Genomic DNA, 24,293 nt, shown 5'->3' with positions numbered 1-24,293 from the left:
TATGATATTCATGTGTATGATGTACGTGCATGGATTTGCATAAATTTGAGGTGTGTGGTTACCTGCCAACCAACATGAGAGACCATCCGGCGTTGTTGGCAGTCATGTTCGGACACGTCTACAAATGTTTAGGAGTGGAAATTTGTTAAGTCCAGCTGTAGATGCTTTAAGAACATGGTTCGTTTTCAGAGAAGATGAGTGCACCGCCGCCATTTCTTGTAGCAAAGAGGCGACAATTTTGGTTGGAACAGGGGTAGGTAGGTGGTGGAATAAAAAATATCACCACGTGAAAAGCAGTTGCTTGAAGTACACTTTGCCATCGATCGAAATTTGTCAAATGACAGCCAAACGAGTCCCCAGCGGGATAAATGTGTGGGGATCCAATACACATAGACGACGATCAGCCGCGCAACTTGAAGCTCTCTGTGCAGTGACCAGATAAGATCCACTGCATCTTCATTGATCTGGCATTGATTGATTGATTGATTCCCCACGGCTGCTACTTGCGCAATCGCTCTGTGGCTACTCATACTGTGACGAATCAGTGGTGCGAAAGGTCTCTACGTAAGCAGCCAGTAGACAGTCCGACCGGTCGACCAGTTAGCTATTCATCTGTATACAACAAGTTGGCAACCAATTAATGTACAGATGTGGATCGAGCAGCAAGGAGAAAATCAAGTGACAGATGAGCTAGAACATATATTTAACTCAGCACGAGTATAGTGAGGTTTTTAGTTTATTTGCTCTAATTCGGAGTAGCTAGCGAACTTCTACTGGTAGAAAGGGCAGCATGCATATGGGTGTATCTAATTACTTTTAACTTGTCGGACAGTGTACCAAATCCATATTAAGAAAGGAGCATGTTTATCTTGAGTGGCTAGAGAACAATAACCTAGCTATATTTCCCGCAAAAAAGTGTTGAGAACAAAAAACTACTCGTTCCAATCCGTATTAATTAACGGATACTCTCTCCGTCTGAAAATACTTGTCCCTTAAATGGATGTATGTAGCATCAAGTTAGTGCTAGATACATTCATTTCAGGAACAAGTTTGGGACAAAATTTTTCGGACAAAGAGAGTACTTAGTACAACTTTGTAGCCATCTTGGGGTAGCTAGAGGAGCATGAGAGGCGGGTGGTATTGCCTGGAAATAGTGCTTGTAATGATACCATTTCTCACCTCAAAACGATCCATATTGTTCATCCGTCTTGTTTTCGCTCCTCCCTTTAAACCCCGACAGGTTTCATCGCGGGTGATCTCCCCGCAGCTCCCACGCATCTGAATCCATCAACTTCTGACTCCGCTCCACTGATGTTGCCGCGTCGTCCCCAGCTCCATGACAATCCTGGCTCGGCCTTGTAGGTGTCCCCATGCCTCGCAGCGGAGCTTCACCATATCGACTGATCAAAGTTGTAATTTTAGGCAATAGTTAAATAGCAAAAATGCTAGAGTAAACATACCCTCTTAACTACTGAACACGCCATTCAAGCATGCAGTTGACACATATGATACAGTTGCAACGCACGGTACAGTTGAGGGACATGGTTGAAAACATACAATGGAATCAACCCCATGAGTGTCAACTACACCATGCACTCGTTAGCATAAAAGAAAAAATTGTAATATTGGTCTAAAAATGATTTAAAGCATACTACCATATATGTGTTGCATATTAAGCTTATCAGGATTCAACCATCGCCTCGTACCAAACAGACAGCCGTCCCCTTCCACATTCACCGCCTACCCCCCCCCCCCCCCCCCCCCTCCCCAATCCCTCATCCCTTCCCATCGCTGCTGCTGGAGACCGGTACTCAGGCTAATAAGCCCCGACACAGATCAATTAAGGTGGTGGCGGGAAGGAATGTACTCCGGTAGCCTTCGGCGGTGGAGTGTGATCTATGGGCGATAAGTTGAGGCAACGGGTATGGTTGTCCAATGGTGGTGACCGTGTTTTCGACCGGAGTGGCGCTCTCTGATGGTGAGGCGTCGGTGGCCGCGGTCCCATTTGCGGTTACGCGAGCAACATGAGCGGGCTTCTTCGTCCCAATGGGGCGGTCCTCCGCTCGGGCGCGCGGAGTCGCAATGGACTGGAGGGTCTTGGACCTTCATATCCGGCGGCAATGGCGAGTTTATTATTTGGACTAAGTCTGCCGCCACGGGTGAGGATGCTGGAGCATAGGATGACGCGGAACTGTCAGGGTATCCCGAAAAGGTGTGGCTAGGTCTCAGTCGCCTGAGACTTAACCAAGTCTCAGTCGATTGATTTAGTATATAAGAAGAAAAAATAAAAACTGAAAAGAATTTTGTTGTACGAATCTCAATGCAAGATCGAAGGCATATAGCATCGCCTGAGACATAATGAAGTCTCAGTAGACTGAGATTTAGCAAAATTGACCCCGAAATGGATTTCCGTGGTACCGGTGACCTTCCCCCTCGTCAATCTTTGTTGCATTCGCAACAACGACCTTCGTCATACAGACCCTTTGATGGTGACCTACTTTCATTGCGGCTAGAATGCCTGCTCGTATGGAAATGATCTTCACTTGCTTGGCATCTCAAGTCAAGATTGTGCTACACATGTAGCTGTTGGGAATATCGAAAGTGGTGGCGACATGACATGATGACTTTAATTTGGTGGTGCTTCTTGAGTAGCCGGTCTCGAGCTCGGGAGTGAAAGCCTTAGGTCCGACCCTAGTTTCTTATACTTGGCTATGGCAGTGCTTTTGCATCGTACCTTTTTGAAAGCATTGCTCGGATTTGCTTTGACTTGATCTCTAAGGTGGTTCCTAGGATCTGACCTTTGATGGTTGAATCCGGCAACAGCAGTGCTTCATCTTCGTTATCATCCTGGGGACGTTGCTGTTGGAGAACATTTCTTGTTGTTCTTGTGATGTTAATATATAGTTGGTACGGTGGTCGTTGTTGTAGTTCACAATCTTTTTTTTCTTTTTTCATTGCTTCGGTTTTTTTCTTTTTACTCTACCTAGGCATACTTTTAGTCTTGTATGACTTTGCTCTTTGTTGGTGTGATTCTTTATATGTGCATATCGATGTTAGATATGTGCATCCTAGTCATGCAGTGATCCCGTGTGTAATTATTATGTTTGTATTCTCTTGATACTTCATTTTGAATAAATAAAATCCACCCTTTGTCGCCTCGTCCATCTGCTTGAATTGTGCAACAATTTCCTGTTAATATTTTCAAAATAAGTTGACACCGCTACCAAATCTTACTCTTGGAAGAATGTTTGTAAGTTCGAACTTCGAGGTAGCTTCTCTTGCATTTTTTAAGTATCACATTTTGCCCAGCTAAAAAAGGTGTATCACATTTTGCAACAAAGAATTATTAAAAGGAGAAATGTACTCATGTACCCACTCTCATGGGCACGCATCTTCCAAATGCTGCGTCAGTTTGTACAAATGTCGTACCGCTCATTTTGTATTTTTGTGCACCACGAGCGGCACGTCGATCTCTATATAGAGAAGCAACGATTTGGTTCTCCATGTAGACTCAATCACCAACCCAAACGTAGGGAAGCACAAGCACACTGCACCATGGCGCTCACCGTCAAGAGCACCGACGACCAGGCCGTGCTGGACGCCGAGCACGAGCTCTGGGCGACCACATTCTCCTACATCAAGTCCATGGCGCTCAAGTCGGCCCTTGACCTCCGCCTCGCCGACGCCATCCACCACCACGGCGGCGCCGCCACCCTCCCTCAGATAGCCGCCAGGGTCGCGGTGCACCCGTCCAAGATCCCCTGCCTGCGCCGCCTCATGCGCACGCTCACCGTCTCGGGCGTCTTCAGCGTCGTCCAGCAGCAGGACGTCGTCGTTCCTGCTGCCCCCGTGAGCAACGGCAGCTGCAACGGCGCCGTCGCCGCCGAGCCCTTGTACGCCCTCACGCCGGTCTCCCGCCTCCTCGTCGGCTCGTGGAACCTGGTCTCGATCATCACCATGCTCCTCAGCCCCAACTTCGTCACCACATTCCTGGGCATCGGCGCGTGGTTCGAGCACGCGCTGCCGGAACCGTGCCTCTTCACGCAGGCGCACGGCGAGGCCCTGTGGACGATGGCGGACCACGACGCCACCTTCGACGCGCTCATCAACGACGGGATGGTCTCGGACAGCAGCTTCATCATGGACATCGCCATGAGGGAGTGCGGCGAGGTCTTCCAGGGGATAGGCTCCCTGATGGACGTCGGGGGCGGCCTCGGCGCGGCGGCCCAGGCCATCTCCAGGGCGTTCCCAAGTCTGGAATGCACCGTGATGGACCTCGACCACGTCGTCGACAAGGCTCCGGCTGGCACCGACGTGAAGTACGTCGTCGGCGACATGTTCGAGAGCGTTCCGCCGGCAGACGCTGTCTTTCTCAAGGTATGTACGTCGTACTCGTTCGTAGGTCCAGCAAACTTCTTTCTCTTCGTCTTCGTGCATGCATGTGCACTGCGTACGCCCTTCATCAACATGCTGTAAACAAGGTGGCAGGAGTTCAACGTGTGTAGATCTGAAGTTAAAAAGTGATAACATGCACGGTCACACAGCAGACACACGACCCTGAAAATGTATGTCGATACAGATCAGAGAAAAGAGATTCTACCATGCACCGTGCATGGGTCCCATGCCTGAGTCAATCTCTCTCTTCCTTTACTTCTTACATTACACGTATAGTACTTCACTCACCCATGCCTTCTTCATTTGATTTTGAAGTTTGAATTTTATTTATCTATTGAATCAAAAGTCTAATTTATAATCTGTTTGTGTCAGTGTGTTCCTTGCGATTAATAATTTGAAATAAGACCACCCTTGAATACATTTGGGCAGTTTTAAAATCTGAGACATGATAAAACTCTGAAATATATAGCGAAAATGGTCGAAAAATCATGATTTTTTTTACAACAAACTTGCTCAAGTGTTACGCACGCAGTTTTTTTTTTTGCGAAGAAAAGCCTTTCGTGGTATTGTTGGCGAAGAAAACAAAATCAGCACTATATTAGTGGTTGTTTGGATACAGGGAATTAGAAGTAGGATTTTAGAAAACGAGTTTTTAGAGGATTTTTAGGAAAACCAGTTTTGGTTAGTTATTTTGTTAAGGTAAGCACATACAATACTTTGTTTGGATGAGAAAAATAAGAAAGCATGGATACGCAGCTCCATCACACAACGACTTAGTCAAAATTCCAATACGTTCCTTCGGTCGATCTATTGAGCTGCTGGCGCTTAGCGGGAGCGTCTCCGTCGAGCGCTCCTGTCAGCCTCGCTGCGGCCACTTCCCCAAATACGGCGACAGAGACAAGGGCGCTGTCGGTGGCGACAGTGATGACAACGAACTAGGCTGCCGGCCATGCAGCAGTATCCTCTGTGCGCCGCTGGGATGACTAGGCAGGGGGCAGTGCTTATGATGTGATGCTGTTCGCCGTTCGCGTACGCTGGGGAGATCAGGTTGTAGCAACTGTCGGTAAGACGAACACATCGGCTATGGCACTCTGTATTCCGCGGCAGCTCCCGGCTCCCGCCTCGCCAAGTCACCATGCCATACGGCGACGGGCACGTTCAAGCCACGAACGGCAAGCTCGCCGAGCCTCGCCGACTTCCAGCGTAAACTCGCTGATGCCTGTAGAGCACGTCGCGACCCTTGTGCTTCGTCGCCGTGTCACACGACGAAGGCCACGTCCGGGCCAGAGCGGCGAGAGCTCGCTGAGCCGCACTGACTTCCAGCGTCGCCTCGCTTGTGCCTGCAGAGGACGTGGCGGCGCTATGATGCGTCGTCGTGCGACACGACCACGACCACGTCTGGGCCCCGAGCGGCGAGCTCACCCACTCGTCGGCGCCTCGCTCATGCCCGAAGAGGATTGCGGACATCGTCGTCGGCAGAAGGAGGAGCACATCGGCCATGGCACCATGCGCTCCGTATGTGGCCACCGTATTCATAAAACTGGTTTATATAAAAACGCCAAATAGTCGTTTTTCTATAAGCTGGGTTTTTGAGGTTTTGTAGAACTCAGTTTTCTTTATCCATGATTCAGTTAGGCGATCCAAACAAGATTTTTGGTTGTTACAACAGAAATTGCGTTTACCTAGAGCTAGTTCTCTATAATCTTGCTATCCAAACAACCTTAGAGTCACTCTATATTGTCTTGGAAAAATTATTATGTTTTTCACTCAAATTTTTTAGGGAGTTCTTTGTCAAAAAATTTATACGAGTACGCCAGTAGGTCAAGTTTGTTCGATTTTTAAAGATTTTTTGCTTTTTCCTAAATTTCTAAAAAATCATGATCTGTTTGCATTTTTCATATTTTTTTACCAGTTTCATCATGTTTTAGAACCTAAATTTTAAATTTTGTCAAAATATATTCAAGATTGATTTTGTTTGGAAGGCTTCATTACGAGAAATGCAAATGTGCAACCAGGTGATAAATCTGACTTTGTATTCAAAAGATAAAATTGATACAATCTTTGAATCATATGAAAAAAATATGGGTAAGTTGCACTATCTAGCACGAATCACGGCATAGCAATCAATGGCTGGACCGTGCACGGGACCTCCCATGCACGGTAGTTAATCCAATCTCATACGGACCTAATAGATCATGTGTAAGTTACGACATCTGGAGATAGCAATACAGTGGTGTCCTGTCCTTAAATTTCCAGCATGTGTAGGCAGGATGCAGAGTCACGAGCACTCGGCAACAAATTTGTAGAGTTCATTTCATCGAGGGCAAACAGGCAAAGCCGACCTCCCCTATCATGTTTTTTATGTGTATACCATGTACATACTCCGGCATATAATGCATTTTGTACGACAAAACCATACAAGCATTTTGCACATTGTCAATGAAGGCACGCATATTAGTTTTATAACTCTCAATGTATGTCCATTTCAGTGGGTACTACATGACTGGGGACACGAGGACTGTGTCAAGATACTAAAGAACTGCAAGAAATCTATTCCTCCGAGAGGGAAAGGAGGAAAGGTAATAATCATCGACATAGTGATTGGAGCCGGGCCGTCACACGTAAAGCACCGGGAGCTGCAGTCCATGTTCGACCTCTACATGATGATTGTCGATGGCATTGAGCGAGATGAGCAAGAGTGGAAAAAGATCTTCCTCGAAGCTGGGTTTAGTGGCTACAAGATTATACCAGTTCTAGGGTTCAGGTCAATCATCGAGGTCTACCCGTAGAAGTGTTTTTTTGAGTATGTGTGGAGACATGCATGCTCATGAAAACCGAATAATGGTTTGGTTGATTAGGCCTGAGTTTCGGGTAAAAGTATGGTTATATGTTTCATGTAGCTGTTAATATCATGTATGAAAGCCCTAAAATACTCCCTCTCCCCGATTTATAGGGCATGTGTGTGTTCTTATGCCCTCTATTAGATAAAAAAAGAAGTATGTGTTCTATTTCACGAAAAGCATATAATTGAATTCATATTCAAACGCATTTCATATTTTCGTGGCATAAAACTCATATTTTGTTAGTCAAAGTACGCGAGTCTGTGGATCCTAAGAACATACACGTCGTATAAACCCGGATGTAATACATGTTTCTGAAAAAGAAAGGACTTTGCACCGCTGCAAAATGTATCTATGCACAATTATTGTGGCGATGTATTGCGTTTCTCAAAGTCGTTTAGCTGTTTTGTTCGGTTTCAAGAACGCATGAGGAAAAAAATGGAATTGCTAAATCTCGGTTGAGACTTAACAAAGTCTTGGTTGCTGCTATATTCATGAGATCTTATGTGGAGATCTGTGTAAAATATTCTTTTAATTATTTTTTTATTTTTATATATTCCGACTGAGACTTCGTCAAGTCTCAATCTCAATGCAATGAGATCTAGGGACCGTTTGCTTTACGCCCGAGATGGCCACGCCAAATCAGGGCGAGCCAATATTTTGGCGCAGGAATCGGCCGCCTTGGTTTCGCCCGCGTGTGGGCGTGAAATCTGAACCGTCCGATCAAAATATTGGCGTGGTCACGGGACTTGAGCTATGATCCAAACGCTACTCCCTGCAATCAGTCAACGCCAAAATTTTGGTGTGGCAACCGTCGGCCACCATCCAAACAGCCCCTAGTCACAACCAAAAAATAAGACATGGAGGAGAACACAACAAGTAGGGACGTGTTTGGTTGCCCGCATGAGGCCCAGCCTGGCCCGGGCGGGAAGAATTTGGCCTGTTTGGTTTCCTGCATTCACTGTGCGGCCCGCATCGCACGAAGCTTAAAGCACGTCCAGACCCGGCCCAGGGGCAATGCACGAATCGGCAGTAGCTCGTGAGCCTGGCCAAGGCGAGGCAGAGGAGGGCGACGCGCTTCTCCCCTCGTGCGAGCAGGGGAGATGGCGCGAGCTCGCCCGCGTCGCCGAAAAATCAGCGGGAGGATTTCGGCTCACCTCCCGCCGCTCCACCCCCTATTTAGCCCCTCCCTCACCGCCCCAACTCCCGCCACCATTCTTCCTCCGTTTGAGCTTTCCCGTCGACGCGCATCGGCACCGACGAGCAGGTAAGCGGCGCATCTTCATCGGCCGGTTGTCCACGGCGTCGGAGCTCCTTCACCGGCCGGCGTTCATCTTCCACCACTGTCCCCCCTCGTCCTCAAGCTGCAGCCATGGCCTCTGTGAGTTCAATCCTCCTTTCTCTCTGTTCCTTCTAGCTAGATCTGAGCTGCAGCTAGGGTTTGATCTAGATGCATGGTTGATTAGTGGTCTGATCTGTGAGCTGATATGGTTGGTTGCTATGCTGCGGTTACAATTTGTGGTAGGGCTAGATGTTCAAGCGTGTGGTAGGCTAGATTAGTAGTAGAGTTTGAAGTTGAACCTTGTGCTTGTGTTGAATCATGCTCAGATCTGTGATTTGTAGCTATTGGTGGTCATGTGCTTGCTATGATAGCGATGAACCATGTACATGTATGCTTAGTATGATAGTGATGAAGCATGTGCTTGCTATGATCGTGATGAACCATGTACATGTATGCTCCTGCTTTCATGGATTGTCTGGTATGTTGTGTGCTATGCTCACTGGCAATGCGTGCTACGATTGTAGGACATGACCACGCAGACGCAATATCTTAGTCAGGCCCTTGTCGTGTCCGACAGCCAGTTTGCTCCATCGTTTGTCGAGGACTCACAGCCTATGTCCGAGATGGCACCTGATTCAGAGGTGTTCGAGTCTGATTCCCTCTATGTGCCAGTAGTGCTCGTTGAGCCAACTACTGCTGCTGCCGCTGCACTCAAGCTAGCAGCAGCAAAGGCAAAGAAGGATGGTAGGTCGAACAACATGAAGTGGCAACCGTTCATGTCCACGTTCGTGCTAAACAAGATGTGTGAGGTCATCTCTAGTGGAGTTAGGACTGACAAGGGCTTCAAGGAGGTGCACTTGAACACCGTTGCGAAGCAGGTGTTCGAGTTCTGTGGGCAAGAGGTGTCTGCCACCCAGGTGTACAACCACCTGAGGAAGTGGAGAAATCGATGGATCCAAGTGTCCAAGCTGAGAGACCTTAGCGGCGCCTCATGGGATGAGAACACTTGCTCCATAGTTCTGGAGGCAGAGCACTACGCCGGCCATGTCCTGGTTAGCTCACAGCCCTCTTCCTTTTCATACTGCCCACCATTGCCTACTCCTAATCGCAACTAACAACACTTGTGTTTCATTCTTAGGACCACCCAAGGGACGCTGAGTTCCTCAACACACCCATCTAGAACTACAACCAGATGCAGCACATCTTCTCCTTCGGGCTGGCAACTGGGAAGCATGCCATGGGCTCGGGGGAGCCTCTTGGTTCTCCCATGCCTGACTTCCCTGGGACCCCGGACGTCGAGATCCTTGATGGCCCTGACAAGCCCGCTGCGAAGCCCTTCGACAAGCCATTTGACCCCGTTGATAGGAAGAGGAAGAGAGGAGGCCTGATAGAGGAGGAGATCAATGTCTTCTGCAGCATGACTGAGGCGGTGAAGGAGGTGGCAACAGCCATCAGGAAGTGCAAGCCCCTCGACGTCCACCTTGACCTGTATGGCGTTGTCATGACCCAGGGTGGCTTCAGCGACGAGGCTCTCATGGCAGCTCTCAGCCACCTACTTGACAACAAGGCCCAGGGTGTTGGGTTCGTTGCCATGACCGACGCTCACAGGGTGTTGTGGCTCAGGAGCTGGCTGGGCAAGCACTACTACTAGAGTAGTGCTGCTTGTGAGCGTGCATGATCCCCGACGGCAATGGTGGTGGTGGCGACGACGACGACGATGACGACGTACATTTTGTGTAGCTAGGGCTCAAAAACTATTTGATGGTCTGTATATTTTGGTGGGGTGGTATATACTAACCCCTCACGGTGACGGTGAACTTGCGGTGGTAGGACGACACCCTCTTTTGGATGTGGCGGTAGGTTAACACCAAGGTAGTGCTAGGAAGAACTATGTCGTATGATCATGGATGCTTTACTTCTCTTCTGATTCATTGTTGTTTGTGTACTACTTTGCTTGCTACTTGTGCTCCATTGATTTGCTGCTTCAACTCTTGCTCTTGTGCATTGCTAGGGCAAGTGGTATGCCGTGTTCATTGGTGAGGTTCCAGGGGTTTATAGTCCATGGGAAGAAGCCAATGCACAAGTGGCATCGTATAGCAACAGCAACTATAGAGGGTTCAAGACTAAGCAGGCAGCAGAACAAGCTTACTCCGCCTGGGTGCGGAAGCACGGAGGCAGTAGTGTCAACAGTGCCAAGGTTGGAGCTGTCAAAGTGGAAGCTGCTAAGGTGGATCGTCAGTTCGGCCTAAAACTGAAGAACTTCATCATCTTTGCACAGTTCGTCACCATTGCTGTGTTGTGGCGTTGGTGTGCTAGGTGTGATCATTGTGGGTAAGCTCACCAACTAGAGTACAAGGTAAGCACAACATGTACGACGTATGCAACCAAACGTCGTGTTCATGAGTCGCTAGGGCCAATGCAGCCAACCTAACAAAGTGCACTTGCGTATTACTAGATGCAGGGACTAGGGATGCAGGCAACCAATCAAGTTGCATATGGCGTATTAGGGGGACGCGGCTAATCTGCACCCGAGCTCATATGCTCCCGCATGAACAGTAAAATCGAAAAAAAATTGAAAAAAATTCAAAAAATTCCAAAAACATTTTAAGAGAAACATTGACAAAAGTTCTAAGTGCCTGCAAAAATTCGTCATGAAATCACATTCCTAGAAGGCGTGGCAAAAAAAACAAAAATAGTACTCTGAAAAAGCTACTTTCAAATGCATTTTGAAGCACTGAATTTGTTTTTTTTGCCACGCCTTACAGGAATGTGATTTCATGATGAATTTTTGCAGGCACTTAGAACTTTTGTCAATGTTTCTCCCAAAAAAAATTTGAAATTTTTTGAATTTTTTTCGATTTTACTGTTCATGCGGGAGCATATGAGCTCAGGTGCAGAATGGACTTTTCGGTATTAGGGCCTGTTTTCCCTCAACCAGGCTAGGTTGAGAAGAGCATGTAATGCGACTACTGTTCAAAACTGGAACCAAACACGCCCTAGTAGCATCAGGTTCCCCGCTCACGCAGGTGTTCAGAAGGTGACGACTCATAAGAAGCATCAAGATCCACGCAAGTGAATGTCAAGTAGAGTAGAATCTACTGCTAGAATTTAAGAGTGGCCTAGGTGAGAGATTACAGATGGCGTCCGTCTTCAACCAATGGAAAACCAATTGTCCGATACTACAACGTACGCAACTGAGCAGCACCATCACATCCCCAGGGGAGCGGCGACGATGGCATGCAGAGCGCCGGGAGCAGGGTGGCCGCGCCCAAACAAGTCGAGCACCCGCGGGTCGGCGCACTCCGCCACCACATCATCCGCGTCCCCTTCCTTGGCATCACCCTCACCTGCTCCTCCCAGCACCTTCTGATCAGTCAGGGAGAACCCAAACAGCCGGCAGTTGCTCCGCCCGACGACGTCTCCGGCGGCCGCCGGTCTGGCCCTGCCACCGTCAGCACTCGCCGGAGTCGAGGCCTTTATCCATTCTTCGAACCGGCGGCACCCCGTCCCCGTCACGCTTGGCGTCCGGCGCTGTGCGCACGGCCAGGCCTCCTCCGTCTCCCTCGCCATCTCCATGGCGGGAGGACACTGGCCGCCATACGCGCCTCTGTAGCTGCTGGCTCTGCCTTCCAAGTCGAACTGCGGGACCGTCGCCTGGTTAAACATCAGGACGGAGGAAGGAGAGGACACTTTCGCCGCCGCCGCCGACGGCGTGAACTGCCCGAGAGCATAGCCCTGAGCTGCAGGCGACAGTCCACCCGGCGCAGCTGATCGTTGCGCGTAGCCGAACGGGCCGACGACGCCGCCGTGCTGCGCGCGGGCGTCAAAAGCAGTTCCTTGGTAGAAGCGAAGTGCTTGAGACATTTCTTGACCTTGCAAGACCTCTGGGAACCTGAGGGATTCGCCGAAGCCTGAGGAATGGTAGGGAAACTCCACCGGGCTCTGCTGCGGGATGTAGCTCCGCGCATTCGCGGAGAACCGCTGGTGATCCGGAGTTCGAAACTTTGCGACGTCGGGCGACTGGGAGCGCGCAGCGCCATGAGCCCTAGAGCCCATCAACAATTCTTGACCTTGCAAGACCCTGTGGAAGCTTCCAGTTTCCACTGAGTCCGGATAACCATTTCCATCTGCAAGTTTGGTCACAGGGTTAATTCGAAAAAGACACAATGAAGCTAACATGTATCAAAACAGATGTCTGAGTCATGCTGCAGGACCTACCGGTAACTGGAGCATCCAAATTGCCTTGAGGAAAGTACAATTTGGCTCGCTTCGAACTGGATGCCGACAGACAATCAGTAACTGAGATTGAACCACCAACTCTCTCAATCTCCCACGGAGAAACCCTGCGTTGGTGGTTGCAATGGTTACCATCATCCCATCTTACCTGTAAAACATGAAAACAAAGCAACACTTCACTTCAGCAGAAATTTGAGGACCACAACCTACTATGTAGTACTCCCTTCGTCCAGAAATACTTATCAGAGAAATGGTTGTATCTAGACGTATTTTAGTTCTACATACATACATTTTTATCGAGGACAAGTTAAGGGGCTGTTTGGTTTGGAGCCTGCGGACGCCACGCCAAAACATCGGCGTTGACCAAGGGCAGGGCTCCCGTTTGGTTCGGAACCAATTATTTGGTCCGCCGGGGCTACATGGGCAAGTGCAGTTCATTTTTTCGCCAACGCAGGGCCAAATCGCGGGCGGCCGGATGGTGCGCCAATTTTTTGGCGAGCCCGCAGTTTGGTAGGGCCAGCATGGGTAGCATCCAAACGCACCCTAAATGCATCTGTGGTTATAGTTCACAAACGGGAACTCCCTAAAAGTTATGGATATTTTCCATTTTCAGGTCAATGATGTTATGACTTTGAATCAGAACTCAGATAGGGATCTGATCACAGCAATGGCAACCCATCACCTAAGTTCAAGTTTTGAAAAGAATTTTACTTTGATGGAGGACAATTCAAAGTCTTAGACCAAAAAAATGACGAAAGTGCTGTTGCTCATTGTAAATACAAGATCCGGTTTTGGACAGTTGATAGGGTTAATATTTTCTCTAATATTTCATTCAACTTAGCTTCTACCAGCCTATCATAACGGTTTCCATGTTATGCACCCTATACCTTGTTCACTGTTATATAACTACCTGGTCCAAGTGCTATCGCAAATACAGAAAGTGCACTCAGTCAATTCTAGAAAGAGAGCTACCTAGTCTCTGAAATACTGAAAAATCAATAGTGAGAGAAGCTCATTTTACTAAGAGTTGGAATTCCAGTCTTTATTTCAGGAGAAACAGTGGCAAGTACTTCTAGAACACGACAGTCAATGAACATAGAAGTGAAGAACCTACAAGCCAGAGTTGAGAACCATAACTAGTATCTTAGTCACATGTATACCTGTAGGCATCTCCATTTTGATCCAGGCCATCTTATGGGGTCAACTTCACTAATACCTGAAATCAATCCAGTAGACCTGCAGAACAAAAATGAAAATTCAACAACTGATGTACAAAAATGCAATTTTCAGTGAGCTAAAAGGACAGACCTCTCATTTGCATCATCACTCTCATTGGAATCTTTAAATCTCATTCCAATGGAAAACGAATGGTTCAAGCTCTTAGAGAACCTCCAATATGGCACAATAAATTCTGATGCACCACTCCTGCGGAAGGATGAGAAACTGGAATTATTTAGGTCACTAGCTGTTTTATAATACTTAAAAGGCGTAGTAAAGCACAAGACTGAAGCACCATGAAGACAAAAGGACCATCAAATTGCAAAGACAGAATATATGCATAGCCCAAGTGAATAATCAGAACTTCCTAACTTAATGTGCATTGACAGACAAACCTTGGGTCGAAACAAACATGGAAAATACTTCTATTTTCCAAGGAACTGGCAACAGCAGATAGTGTGTGCAGCTTTGATTCATTACTGTTGACAGCTTTAAAAAGGGCTTCATTTCTAAGCTGAACTGCTCTCCGTACACCCAATCTTAGTTCACCATCATCACCTCTGTAAAAAAAAGAATGTCTATGGCATTGACAAGAATGTAGAAAACATACAAAGCATTAATTCATTAAATTGCCAGATGCTTACCGAAGAAATAAGACTGCATCCCCGGAGACTAGTTTTTTCTTGTTGACAAACGAACTCCAGCCTGTTGTTAGAAGATGCCTACGAGGTTGACCTGGAATTTCAGACAGTATTACCGCGCATCAAATTGCGAACCAAGTTGAGAGAAGGTGAAATAAACATATTGGACAATGCTAGTAAAATGAGTAGTAAGTTACTGAAGATGACGTTTAACACTTAAATCCATTGCCCAAGAACTTCAGGCGTATTAAGTAGGTCAAAACAAGGAACAAACTCACTAAACGCGACTAGAAAATTGATCACACTAGGATCTCAGATAAAATAAAACAAAAGCTAGCTGACCTATCAAGAGAAATGACAACAAGAGCCTAAGGAGTCACAGATGGGGGCATAATTTCACTTTCATAATTTAAGTCGGCAATGAAGAAAGGGAAGACAAATTACCATTTTCATACTACAAAGTACTAACAGAAACTTGATGACACCTTGAATTGCCCACCTTACTCGTCTAATGACTTGAATTCCAAATGCAACCACAATAATCAAGCTAACTGATTTCATAACCAGATTTGATACCCTAAATTCGGCCTTTATCAAAGCATATGCAGCAAGCATAGCAGTTTTTTTTTACTTTCCACGCAAAGCATGAAGGTATATGAATATCGCAACAGCAACCGCAAAATCTCCAAGTAAACATGACATGTTACACACCTCTATAAATATGGCGAAACCTCCATTGCGTGCCATGCAAATCCTTGGCAACGAGCTCTTGAGAAGGCCTAACCTGCTTGTAGTCCTGCAAAGAATTGAAGAGATTAAAGAGGTGAGATCAGCAGCACAAGCGACTATACGAATGTGCAGGTTTAGATTTTTTTTTCCAAGCGCCTTACCAAAGGTGCGAAACAGTCCTCGGCCGCCCGGCGAGGAACGGAGAAACCTCCATGCGTGCTCGTATCGGAGGCAGTGAGGGTCTTGCAGAACATGTGAGGCATACGGGGCTTCTTCTCTCCGTCACCACCCGCCATCCCGTCTTCTCCCTCTTCGGATGCAGACTCACGGACGTTTTGTCTGAACATCTGAAGCACAGAAGAGGAACACTTACACAGAGCAATGAATGGCATTTTACCTTGTTTGCAAGTTCGCAGGTATACTACTCCATTGCAAGCAAAATCGTAATAACTACGTGCCATCTGTAGTTATGCTTACGGTTTTGGCAGGACCGGTGTATTCATGCTCTCATGTACTACGTACTACTATGATTTCTTTTTTTGGAGGAAAACAAGTGTACCTTCCCCAAGGTCACAATGAAAGACTCACATCCAGAAGCAAAAGATGAAGAGGAATTAAGCAACGATTTATAGTACAGTAGAAACTGATGCCAGGGTGAGCTGGTAAGGAAACAAGGATGCATGGGAGCCTGGGAGGCGATGTTCGTGTTTCAGGTTCCGACATTTCACTGCCGAAAACAATGATGCAGGAGAGATAATGTTCATGTTTCAGGCTCCAACATTTCACTGTCGGAAATCATACTGGTGATGCCAACTCTCTACGCTCCGACGAACCAAATGCATATGGAAAAGGGGAGGAAACGACTGACATAGAACAGCAACAGCCGAGATCCCCAAATGGAAATGGAAATGGAAGCGAACGACAGTAAGATACTGAAGGAGGAGCACTGACCTCGGCGTCCGCCACCAGCGCGAGGCGCGCGTACACCTCGTCCGTCGCCGCATCCGCCTGCAAGCGCACCACGAAAATCACGCCATCGATCGATCAGGAGGCTTCGTTTCAGAGGTAGAAGAAGAAGCGGAACGGCCGGACGCGAGGATGGCAAGGGGACTCACGCATAGCTCGACGCCGACGACGCGGCACGCCACGTGGGGCGGCACGCGCGGCGCCCCGGCCGGGGCCGGCGCCGGGGCCGGGGCCTCCCCGCCGCCCGCCGCGAGGTGCGCCTGCGGCAGGTAGACGACGGCGCTCCCGCGCCTGGGCAGCGCCACGCCGGGCCCCGCGCACGCGTGCCACAGCTCCCCGCACACGCCGACAGCCGCCGCCGCCGCCGCCTCCCCGTCCTCCTCCACGCTGTTCAGGTCGATCCCCATCGGTCGGTCGGTCGCTCTCCCCCCAAAGCTAGCTAGCTAGCTAGACCAACCCCCGCCGCGTTAATGCCGTCGCAGCGCGGTGGATGGCGGCGCAGAGGAGCGAGTTATGGTGCTAGCACCGGTGGCGGCAGCGGCAGCGGCAGCGGCAGGACCGAACAATGAATGCCCACCCCGCGAAGCCGAACGCGTCGCGCTCTAGCCATGTCGCTCCGCCCGTCCCATCCACTACTACCAAGGCAGGGAGTACGGCAACTGGCGCCCGCCCCCACCGTGGTCTCCCCCGGACGCTGCGGCGGTCGCTGTGCTCGCTCGCTCACTGTAGCCGGCTGCTGGCCTGTGCCGTGCCGCGGCGCCTTTATGGCGATGGGGGCCTCGAAAGGCGCCCGGGCTTGGCTCGCCCGCCGGCCTTTTCCGGTGGTCTTTGTTTGCTTGCCCCGCGTCGGGTTCCGCGCTTGGACGGATGGTCTCGGCCGGGTCCGGTCGGGTGGTGGCTGCCGCTCCCTCCCTCCACCGTTCCCGCACAGCAATAGAGAGAGAGGGGGGTGGCTCCCTCGGGCCGCGCGTCGGGGCAAAGAGAGAGGCAAAGGTTGCTTTCGTGGGGGTGCGCTGCGCTGCTTGTCTATTTGCGCCTGCGCTGTGCGTGGCTTGTCTCAGGGGGCGTGGAGAGGCCCGGCAGTGTCGCTGTCACGTGCTGCCGCAAATGTGCATGGGTGCGCCACAAATTTAAAGGGCCGGTCGTCGCAACTCGATTCGAACTGAGCAAAGGGCGAAAGGCGCTCCTGCTGCTAAAGGAATGCACTCTCTTTACTTTACTGAGGAAGGTAACCAGTTCCGTTCAAAAAATGTACTCTGTTGCTAGTTTAGTCATCTAGGCAGTGATTAGGAGCACCGAATGTTGAGAAACATTGGAGTGTAGTGCGTACTAGGTTAAACAAAGTATGAAAACACATGCCTCCACGTGAAACCCGGAACCCAAGACGACCGCCAAAGTCATTGTTTACGTGGAAAAACCCTGTCACACGGAAGGGAACGGCACGATTGTTTCACGTGGCCAGAGAAACGGAGAACCACCACCGGCACGGCAAGTCAGCAACACAACAGCGAGGGCAAACGGGTCCGTCCGTCCGTCGACGGCCAATCTTGATGACACCGGGGCCCGCCACTCCACTGGTCCCCGGCGGCAGCCCGCCCGTGGTCGTGTGGGGCGGAGCGGCGCGACAAGAGAGCCCGGGAATACAGCCGAGCGCGGCCTCCGCGAGATTCCCCGCCCACTTTTTCCTCGCTCCCCCACCCACTCCTTTCTCACCCCTCTCTCTCTCTCTCTCTGTCTACAGCGGTCCAGGCAGACAGTGCAAAAAGATCGCGCGAAGCAGGGAAATCAATCAACCACGAGGCGACGTGCACAGCAGTCGGGGAAGGCGTCAGCACTCACCACACAGGAGAGGGCCCGTCACGTCCCACGGGGACCCTCCCTCCTCCGCCTTTAACTCGGCAGCACGGCGCGGCCAGCGGCTCAGCCGGGCGCCCCGAGCGGTCGCCCGCCGATCTCCACCCCTCCCGCTTTCCCCCGTCGCTCGTGCCACCCTCGCCGAAAGCCGCCGCTGCATGCCGTGCGGCCGAGCGGCGACACGGCGTGTCATCTGACTCTCATGTGAGCCCATGCGCGCGCGTGTGGGCGTAAGGCCAACTCCGGCGCGTGACTCCATCCTGTTCAAATGCGTCTGTTTGGCTAAAACGAACATACCAGACGACCCAGCGTGCGGATGTAAACGGACTTTTGTTTGATTTTTGTCCACTTTTGACCCATCTCCGGCTAAAATTTGAGCCGTTTTAGAGCATCTCCAACAGGGGTTGGACGCGCGGCGCGCAAAAACAGATTTACCGCGCGCGCATCGCCAAAAACAGATTTGCCGTTTGGGTAAAACGGACATACCAAACGGCCTAGCGCGCGGACACAAATGGACAATGTCTGTTTTTTGTCCGTCTTCGATTCATCGCCAACTCAAGTTTGACCCGTTTTTGAGGTGAAACGGACAGCGCGCGAACGGGTGGACTGTGCGCGCGTCCTCCCCTGTCCCGCCCGTCGGTGGCACAAGGATCCCTTTTTTTATCCGCCCCCCTTCTCCTTTCAGGCGCACCCCATCCACTCTTCTTCACTCTTGCCCCTCGCCACGGTCGCCGCCACTGCCATTGCAGTTGTCCAGCTCGGATGTGCACTCGCCCAACCCTCTTTCCCTCGATGCACCCGAGCTACCCAACAACGGCCACCTGATTTGCGCACCCGACGGCCGGATTTCGAGCGGATCTGGTTAGGTTTGAGCTCGTCCGGCTGTGGGAGGCCGTGTTGTGCCATGGACTGGCCAGGCACCGGACCGGAAGGCCCCAGCAAGGCCGCATGCAGGTACTGACTCCGCCTCTAGCCGCTCGGATCTACACCATCGACGGTCCGCCGGTAGATAGATGAACGGCGGTTGGCCGGGCTCGGTGCTGGCCAAAAAGCTCGTCGGCGCGCCGTCGCCACTCATTAAGTGCGACGACTGCCCGAAGAAGGTCTTGCGCCGCATGTCTACAACGCCGGAATATTTCGGATGACTGTTCATCAAGTGCTCAACCGATAGGGTATGTGCTATTTTAGCTTCATTTGTGCTCTCGGATTTAACTAGTTGTGCTAACTTAAAATTATATTGTGTAGAATGGATGCAATTTTTGATATTGGGAAGAAGATTACATCGATATATTGATAAACCGCGATTTAGTAGATGTTCGTGCACTTTTAGCTGTCATAGAGGCTAGAGATGGGACTAATGCACTTGTTGCTAGAATAGATGCTAGACATCAGACTAGATGCGAGGAAGCAACGTCTACTTCTCTAGACTTGAGGAAGAAAGAAGCACGCAAGATCGAGCCTCCGCAGATCAACAATAAATACATCGAGAAGGCATTAATCTAACTTACGGAAGCAATTATGGAAGTTGGTCATCTTTTAAAATGTCTTTTTATGGTTGTTGTGTTCTTTGGTCTTGCTATTCTAGTGAAAATTTGATGATGTACTGCCATGTATGTATCAAAAATCAATGTCGAAAATAAAAGACATGTGTGTGCGAAAAGAAATTGTATGCGCGCGAGATGCGACCGCGCGTTGGACAGCCGTCCGCTACATCCACGAATCCGGGCGGACATAGCCTCATTGCCATCCTCAAACGAACGAAAAACGAATAAAATTGACGTTCTGTTTGGGGTCACGAGTTGGAGTTGGCCTCAGCCGGGCGCTCGCAGCGGTTTCACCTTCGCCCGTGGCTCCCGAGCTCGCCGAAAGCTCCTGCACGCCGTGCGGCCAAGCGGCGGGTTTGCTACGACGCGGCGTGTCATCTGACTGTCATGTGTGTGAATTCTCATGTGTGCCCATGCGCGCGCGCGTGAGGGCGTGAGGCGTGGGCGCTGGCTTTCTCTCTCGTGTTGGCGCGTCGGGTGACAGGACGCGGGGGGGAGCAGAGCGGAGCGGGGAGAGGGAGGGAGGGCTCGGCTTTCCCGGGGGGCGTGTCGACCGCGTACTCGCTATGCTCTGACGAACGCCGCTGCCTCTGACTCGCTGACGCTCTGGGGGGTTCACGTGCCCTGCCCTGCCCGGCCGGAAAGACGAGGGGCGACTGCCCAGCCCCAGGCTTTGCTGCCACTGGACTGGCTGGCTCATCGGATGCCGCCGCTGTTCACCGGTCAAATGCGACAGTGGAGTGTGCCACAGTGCTTGGATACTGGTTGCAGCCGCTGCTGGCCGGGCCGGTGACGCGACGCTGGTCATGAAGAGTGGTGGGGTCCGTCTCCGTGCCGGTGAGTGGCCCTCGTGGTCTCGCCCGAGTCTGGATAAGCGAGGCAACCGGGGCGTCTATGGCCAACAGTGGCAAATTTTCGTGTTTTGACTTTTTCTAAAACCTATTTAATATTTGATTCTAGTTTAAAACAATTTTGAGATCTGATCTTTTCGCTACCGTCAGAGTCCATGCGGTAGGGTCTAACAGCCTACCGTCAGGGACTTTGACGGTAGGAAACATCTCTACCGCCAATCGGGCTGGCGGTAGCCTGCACAACTCTACCGCCAAGCTGGCGGTAGGCACGAGCACGCACTGTGTTCAATACTTAGGAGGTTTTTGCTGCCCCCTATCGCTGGGGACCTTGGCGGTAGGCTGGTATACCCTACCGCCATGGTCACTGGCGGTAGCAAAAGGGTCAGATCTTGAATATTTTTTTAAATTGAGGTCAAATTTCGAATATGTTTCAAAAAAAATCAAAACATGAAATTTAGCCGCCAACAGTGTGTGCCACGAACCGGACCCTTTCGTACAAGTTTTAAAACGGGCATTGTATCTATATATCTATATCTATATTAATATACCAATATAAAAAGGCCTAAAGAAACAGATCCAAATCATCTCGACCGTCAAATCATTTTATCTAGCGGTTCAAATCACTCCAATGTTGAGCACCAAACATGTTTAACGATCTAATTACCCACCACTGCCATTGGCTATAAACACGTTTTCACTCAACGCTATCCCATGAAATCTGCCACGTAATTAATATCTTACCATTCCCGCGTAAAAAGTAAGGCCTTCTTTGGTTCGTAGGAATGTCATAGGATTTCTATAGGATAGGATTTGCATAGGAAAATTTCCTTTGAGGCTCTTCGGTTTGTAGGAATGGATTCCTATTCCTATATAGGATAGGAATCAATCCTTCACATTTTGGAGGAAAAAAACATTAGCTAAGACTCAATGAAAAAATTCCTATTCTATGCATCAAATGACATCTCTTTCTCTATAGGAATTGAGATGCATGTCATCTCACTTCCTATGATTTTCCTATTCCCACTACATTTCTATCATATGAATCAAAGGAGGCCTAATTGATATCTTACCAAATATCAACGTGTAACAGATATATCTTATATATAGCGTGCAACTAATATCATACCTAATATAAACGTGCATTGCACGCACATTATTGCTAGTTCTATACAGAAGCCGACCATTCGATCATACTCGCCCACATTCCAAACCAAATGTAAACAAAACTGACGAATTTTACGCAAACCGGATAATTTTTATTTAAACCGGATCAAATTCATTACATATTCAAAATATTTCAAGAAAACAAAAGCCGTGACGGAGTGCGTGTCCCATGTCTTGTTTTCCCATGTCCGGCAAACTAACCGACTATGATCACCGGAAAGTGCAGCAGCAGCGGAAGAGGAGGTCTTCCCTGGATCCAAGCTGTGGCGGCTTCCCATGTGCTACCCTTCCTCACTCGAATCTATCATGGCAACGGCGCCGGACATGGACAGGCCGGCCTTGTCGTCGTGGCGGCATGGCGTAAACCGCGGTGGCAGCGCGGCCTTCTTCGGCCACCTCCGCGTCTGTCTCCTGAACAGTGCGTCCCTCTCCACCCGCAGGACACGCAACTACCACGCTCGTGGCGGATCTCGTGTGCCATGCGCATTGACTTGTACAGCACCCGCTGGTCATCCCGGAAACCCGGATCCTCTACGACCATGCCACAACGGCATTGGCGTTCGTCTACGCGCCAGCGATTTTCCCCTCCACGAGCCGATGCTCGTCGAGGAGCCGGAGGTTGTAGCTTTGGTCCTTCTGCACCTACCAGAACACCAACACCGGTAGTGCCGGCTGCTCTACCGCCATTACGTCATTGAAGTGTGCCCGTGCCTGCTCCAAGGTGATGTAGCCATGCACCAGTGAGGGCGGTGGCGCCGACTCGTCATCGTACGCCTTGTCCATCGTCTCGTTGACGTCATTGTCCTTTGGCAAGCGTGTCGTTAAGCCAACCTCTATCTGATTGGCACGACGGACTTGCCAGTGGCCGCAGTGCCGGCCAGCTTCTACTTCCGTTCGGTGGAGAGGCTATCCTACAACGCTTTGGAGCTCGAGGTCATGGCGAACATCTTGCACGGAGGAGATCGGGAGTGGAGTTGTAGTGCAGTGCGAATTATGCCGGCCTGGCCACGTATAAATAGCGGGCGTCAGCCAGTCCAAGCGATGGGTGATGTGAATGTGAGCGTCCGAGTGGGTTTCTCAGCAATCACACTTGTTTGATGTTGGCAGGCAGACAAACATTCATCATGTTTGAATGCGGAGAGAATACTCACACCACGTCGCTCCGGCATTGAATAGACACAGACACCCGGATGTGCGCGTGGGTGGCACTCTTGGCTGGTGCACTGATACGTCTCCAACGTATCTATAATTTTTAATTGCTCCATACTATATTATCTACTGTTTTGGACTATATTGGGTTTTATTTTCTACTTTTATATTATTTTTGGGACTAACCTATTAACCGGAGGCCCAGCCCAGAATTGTTTTTTTGCCTATTTCAGTGTTTCGGAGAAACAGAATATCAAATGGAGTCCAAACGGAATGAAACCTTTGGGAACATGATTTTCTCATCAGATAAGACCTAGGAGACTTGGACCCTCCGTCAAGAAAGCCACGAGGCAGTCACGAGGGTGGAGGGAGCGCCCCCCTGCCTCGTGGGCCCCTCGAAGCTCCACCGACGTACTCCTTCCTCCTATATATACCTACGTACCCCCAAACGATTGGGGACGGAGCCAAAAACCTAATTCCACCGCCGCAACTTTCTGTATCCACGAGATCCCATCTTGGGGCCTGTTCCGGAGCTCCGCCGGAAGGGGAATCGATCACGGAAGGCTTCTACATCATCATCCAAGCCCCTCCGATGAAGTGTGAGTAGTTTACTTCAGACCTACGGGTCCATAGTTAGTAGCTAGATGGCTTTTTCTCTCTTTTTGGATCTCAATACAATGTTCTCCCCTCTCTCATGGAGATCTATTCGATGTGATCTTCTTTTTGCGGTGTGTTTGTTTAGACCGATGAATTGTGGGTTTATGATCAAGTCTATCTATGAATAATATTTGAATCTTCTCTGAATTCTTTTATGTATGATTGGTTATTGATACATCTCCAACGTATCTATAATTTTTGATTGCTCCATGCTATATTATCTACCGTTTTGGACTATATTGGGCTTTATTTTCCACTTTTATATTATTTTTGGGACTAACATATTAACCGGAGGCCCAGCCCAGAATTGCTGTTTTTGCCTATTTCAGTGTTTCGGAGAAACGGAATATCAAACGGAGTCCAAACGGAATAAAATCTTCGGGAACGTGATTTTCTCACCGAACGTGATCCAGGAGACTTGGACCCTACTCCAATGAGTAAAAGAGGCGGTCACCCCTGCCTCGTGGGCCGCTCGATGCTCCACCGACATACTCCTTCCTCCTATATATACATACGTACCCCCAAACGATCAGAACAAGGAGCCAAAAACCTAATTCCACCGCCGCAACTTTCTGTATCCACGAGATCCCATCTTGGGGCCTGTTTCGGAGCTCCGCCGGAAGAGGGCTGTCATCACGGAGGGCTTCTACATCATCATAGCCCCTCCGATGAAGTGTGAGTAGTTTACCTCAGTCCTTCGGGTCCATAGTTAGTAGCTAGATGGCTTTTTCTCTCTCTTTGAATCTCAATACAAAGTTCTCCTCCTC

General features: G+C 49.6%; 3 protein-coding genes across 3 annotated transcripts; 2 read left to right on the top strand and 1 right to left on the bottom strand.

The window, feature by feature from the left end:
* Positions 1–3,487: 3,487 nt before the first annotated feature.
* On the top strand, positions 3,488–7,450 carry LOC125524963 (O-methyltransferase ZRP4). The gene is made up of 2 exons (XM_048689988.2): positions 3,488–4,377; positions 6,885–7,450. The coding sequence occupies exons 1-2, from the start codon at positions 3,556–3,558 to the stop codon at positions 7,182–7,184; spliced, it is 1,122 nt and encodes a 373-aa protein (XP_048545945.2). The 5' UTR covers positions 3,488–3,555; the 3' UTR covers positions 7,185–7,450.
* Positions 7,451–9,293: 1,843 nt separating this feature from the next.
* LOC125533035 (uncharacterized) lies at positions 9,294–10,168 on the top strand. The gene is made up of 2 exons (XM_087539870.1): positions 9,294–9,569; positions 9,656–10,168. The coding sequence occupies exon 2, from the start codon at positions 9,710–9,712 to the stop codon at positions 10,166–10,168; it is 459 nt and encodes a 152-aa protein (XP_087395996.1). The 5' UTR covers positions 9,294–9,569; positions 9,656–9,709.
* A 1,422-nt stretch (positions 10,169–11,590) lies between these two features.
* On the bottom strand, positions 11,591–17,328 carry LOC125524952 (auxin response factor 14). Its single transcript, XM_048689982.2, has 10 exons — positions 16,457–17,328; positions 16,293–16,349; positions 15,503–15,688; positions 15,324–15,408; positions 14,616–14,706; positions 14,367–14,531; positions 14,062–14,178; positions 13,914–13,989; positions 12,736–12,901; positions 11,591–12,644 (listed from the first exon to the last, which is right to left on the bottom strand). The coding sequence occupies exons 1-10, from the start codon at positions 16,712–16,714 to the stop codon at positions 11,725–11,727; spliced, it is 2,121 nt and encodes a 706-aa protein (XP_048545939.1). The 5' UTR covers positions 16,715–17,328; the 3' UTR covers positions 11,591–11,724.
* Between the last annotated feature and the right edge of the window lie 6,965 nt (positions 17,329–24,293).

This window comes from Triticum urartu, chromosome 1A, assembly GCF_056163025.1.
Source record: "Triticum urartu cultivar PI428250 chromosome 1A, HENAU_Tu73, whole genome shotgun sequence".
NCBI classification, from domain to species: domain Eukaryota; kingdom Viridiplantae; phylum Streptophyta; class Magnoliopsida; order Poales; family Poaceae; genus Triticum; species Triticum urartu.
Note: the sequence above shows the minus strand (reverse complement) of the source record. Positions and strands in the feature narration are given on the sequence as shown.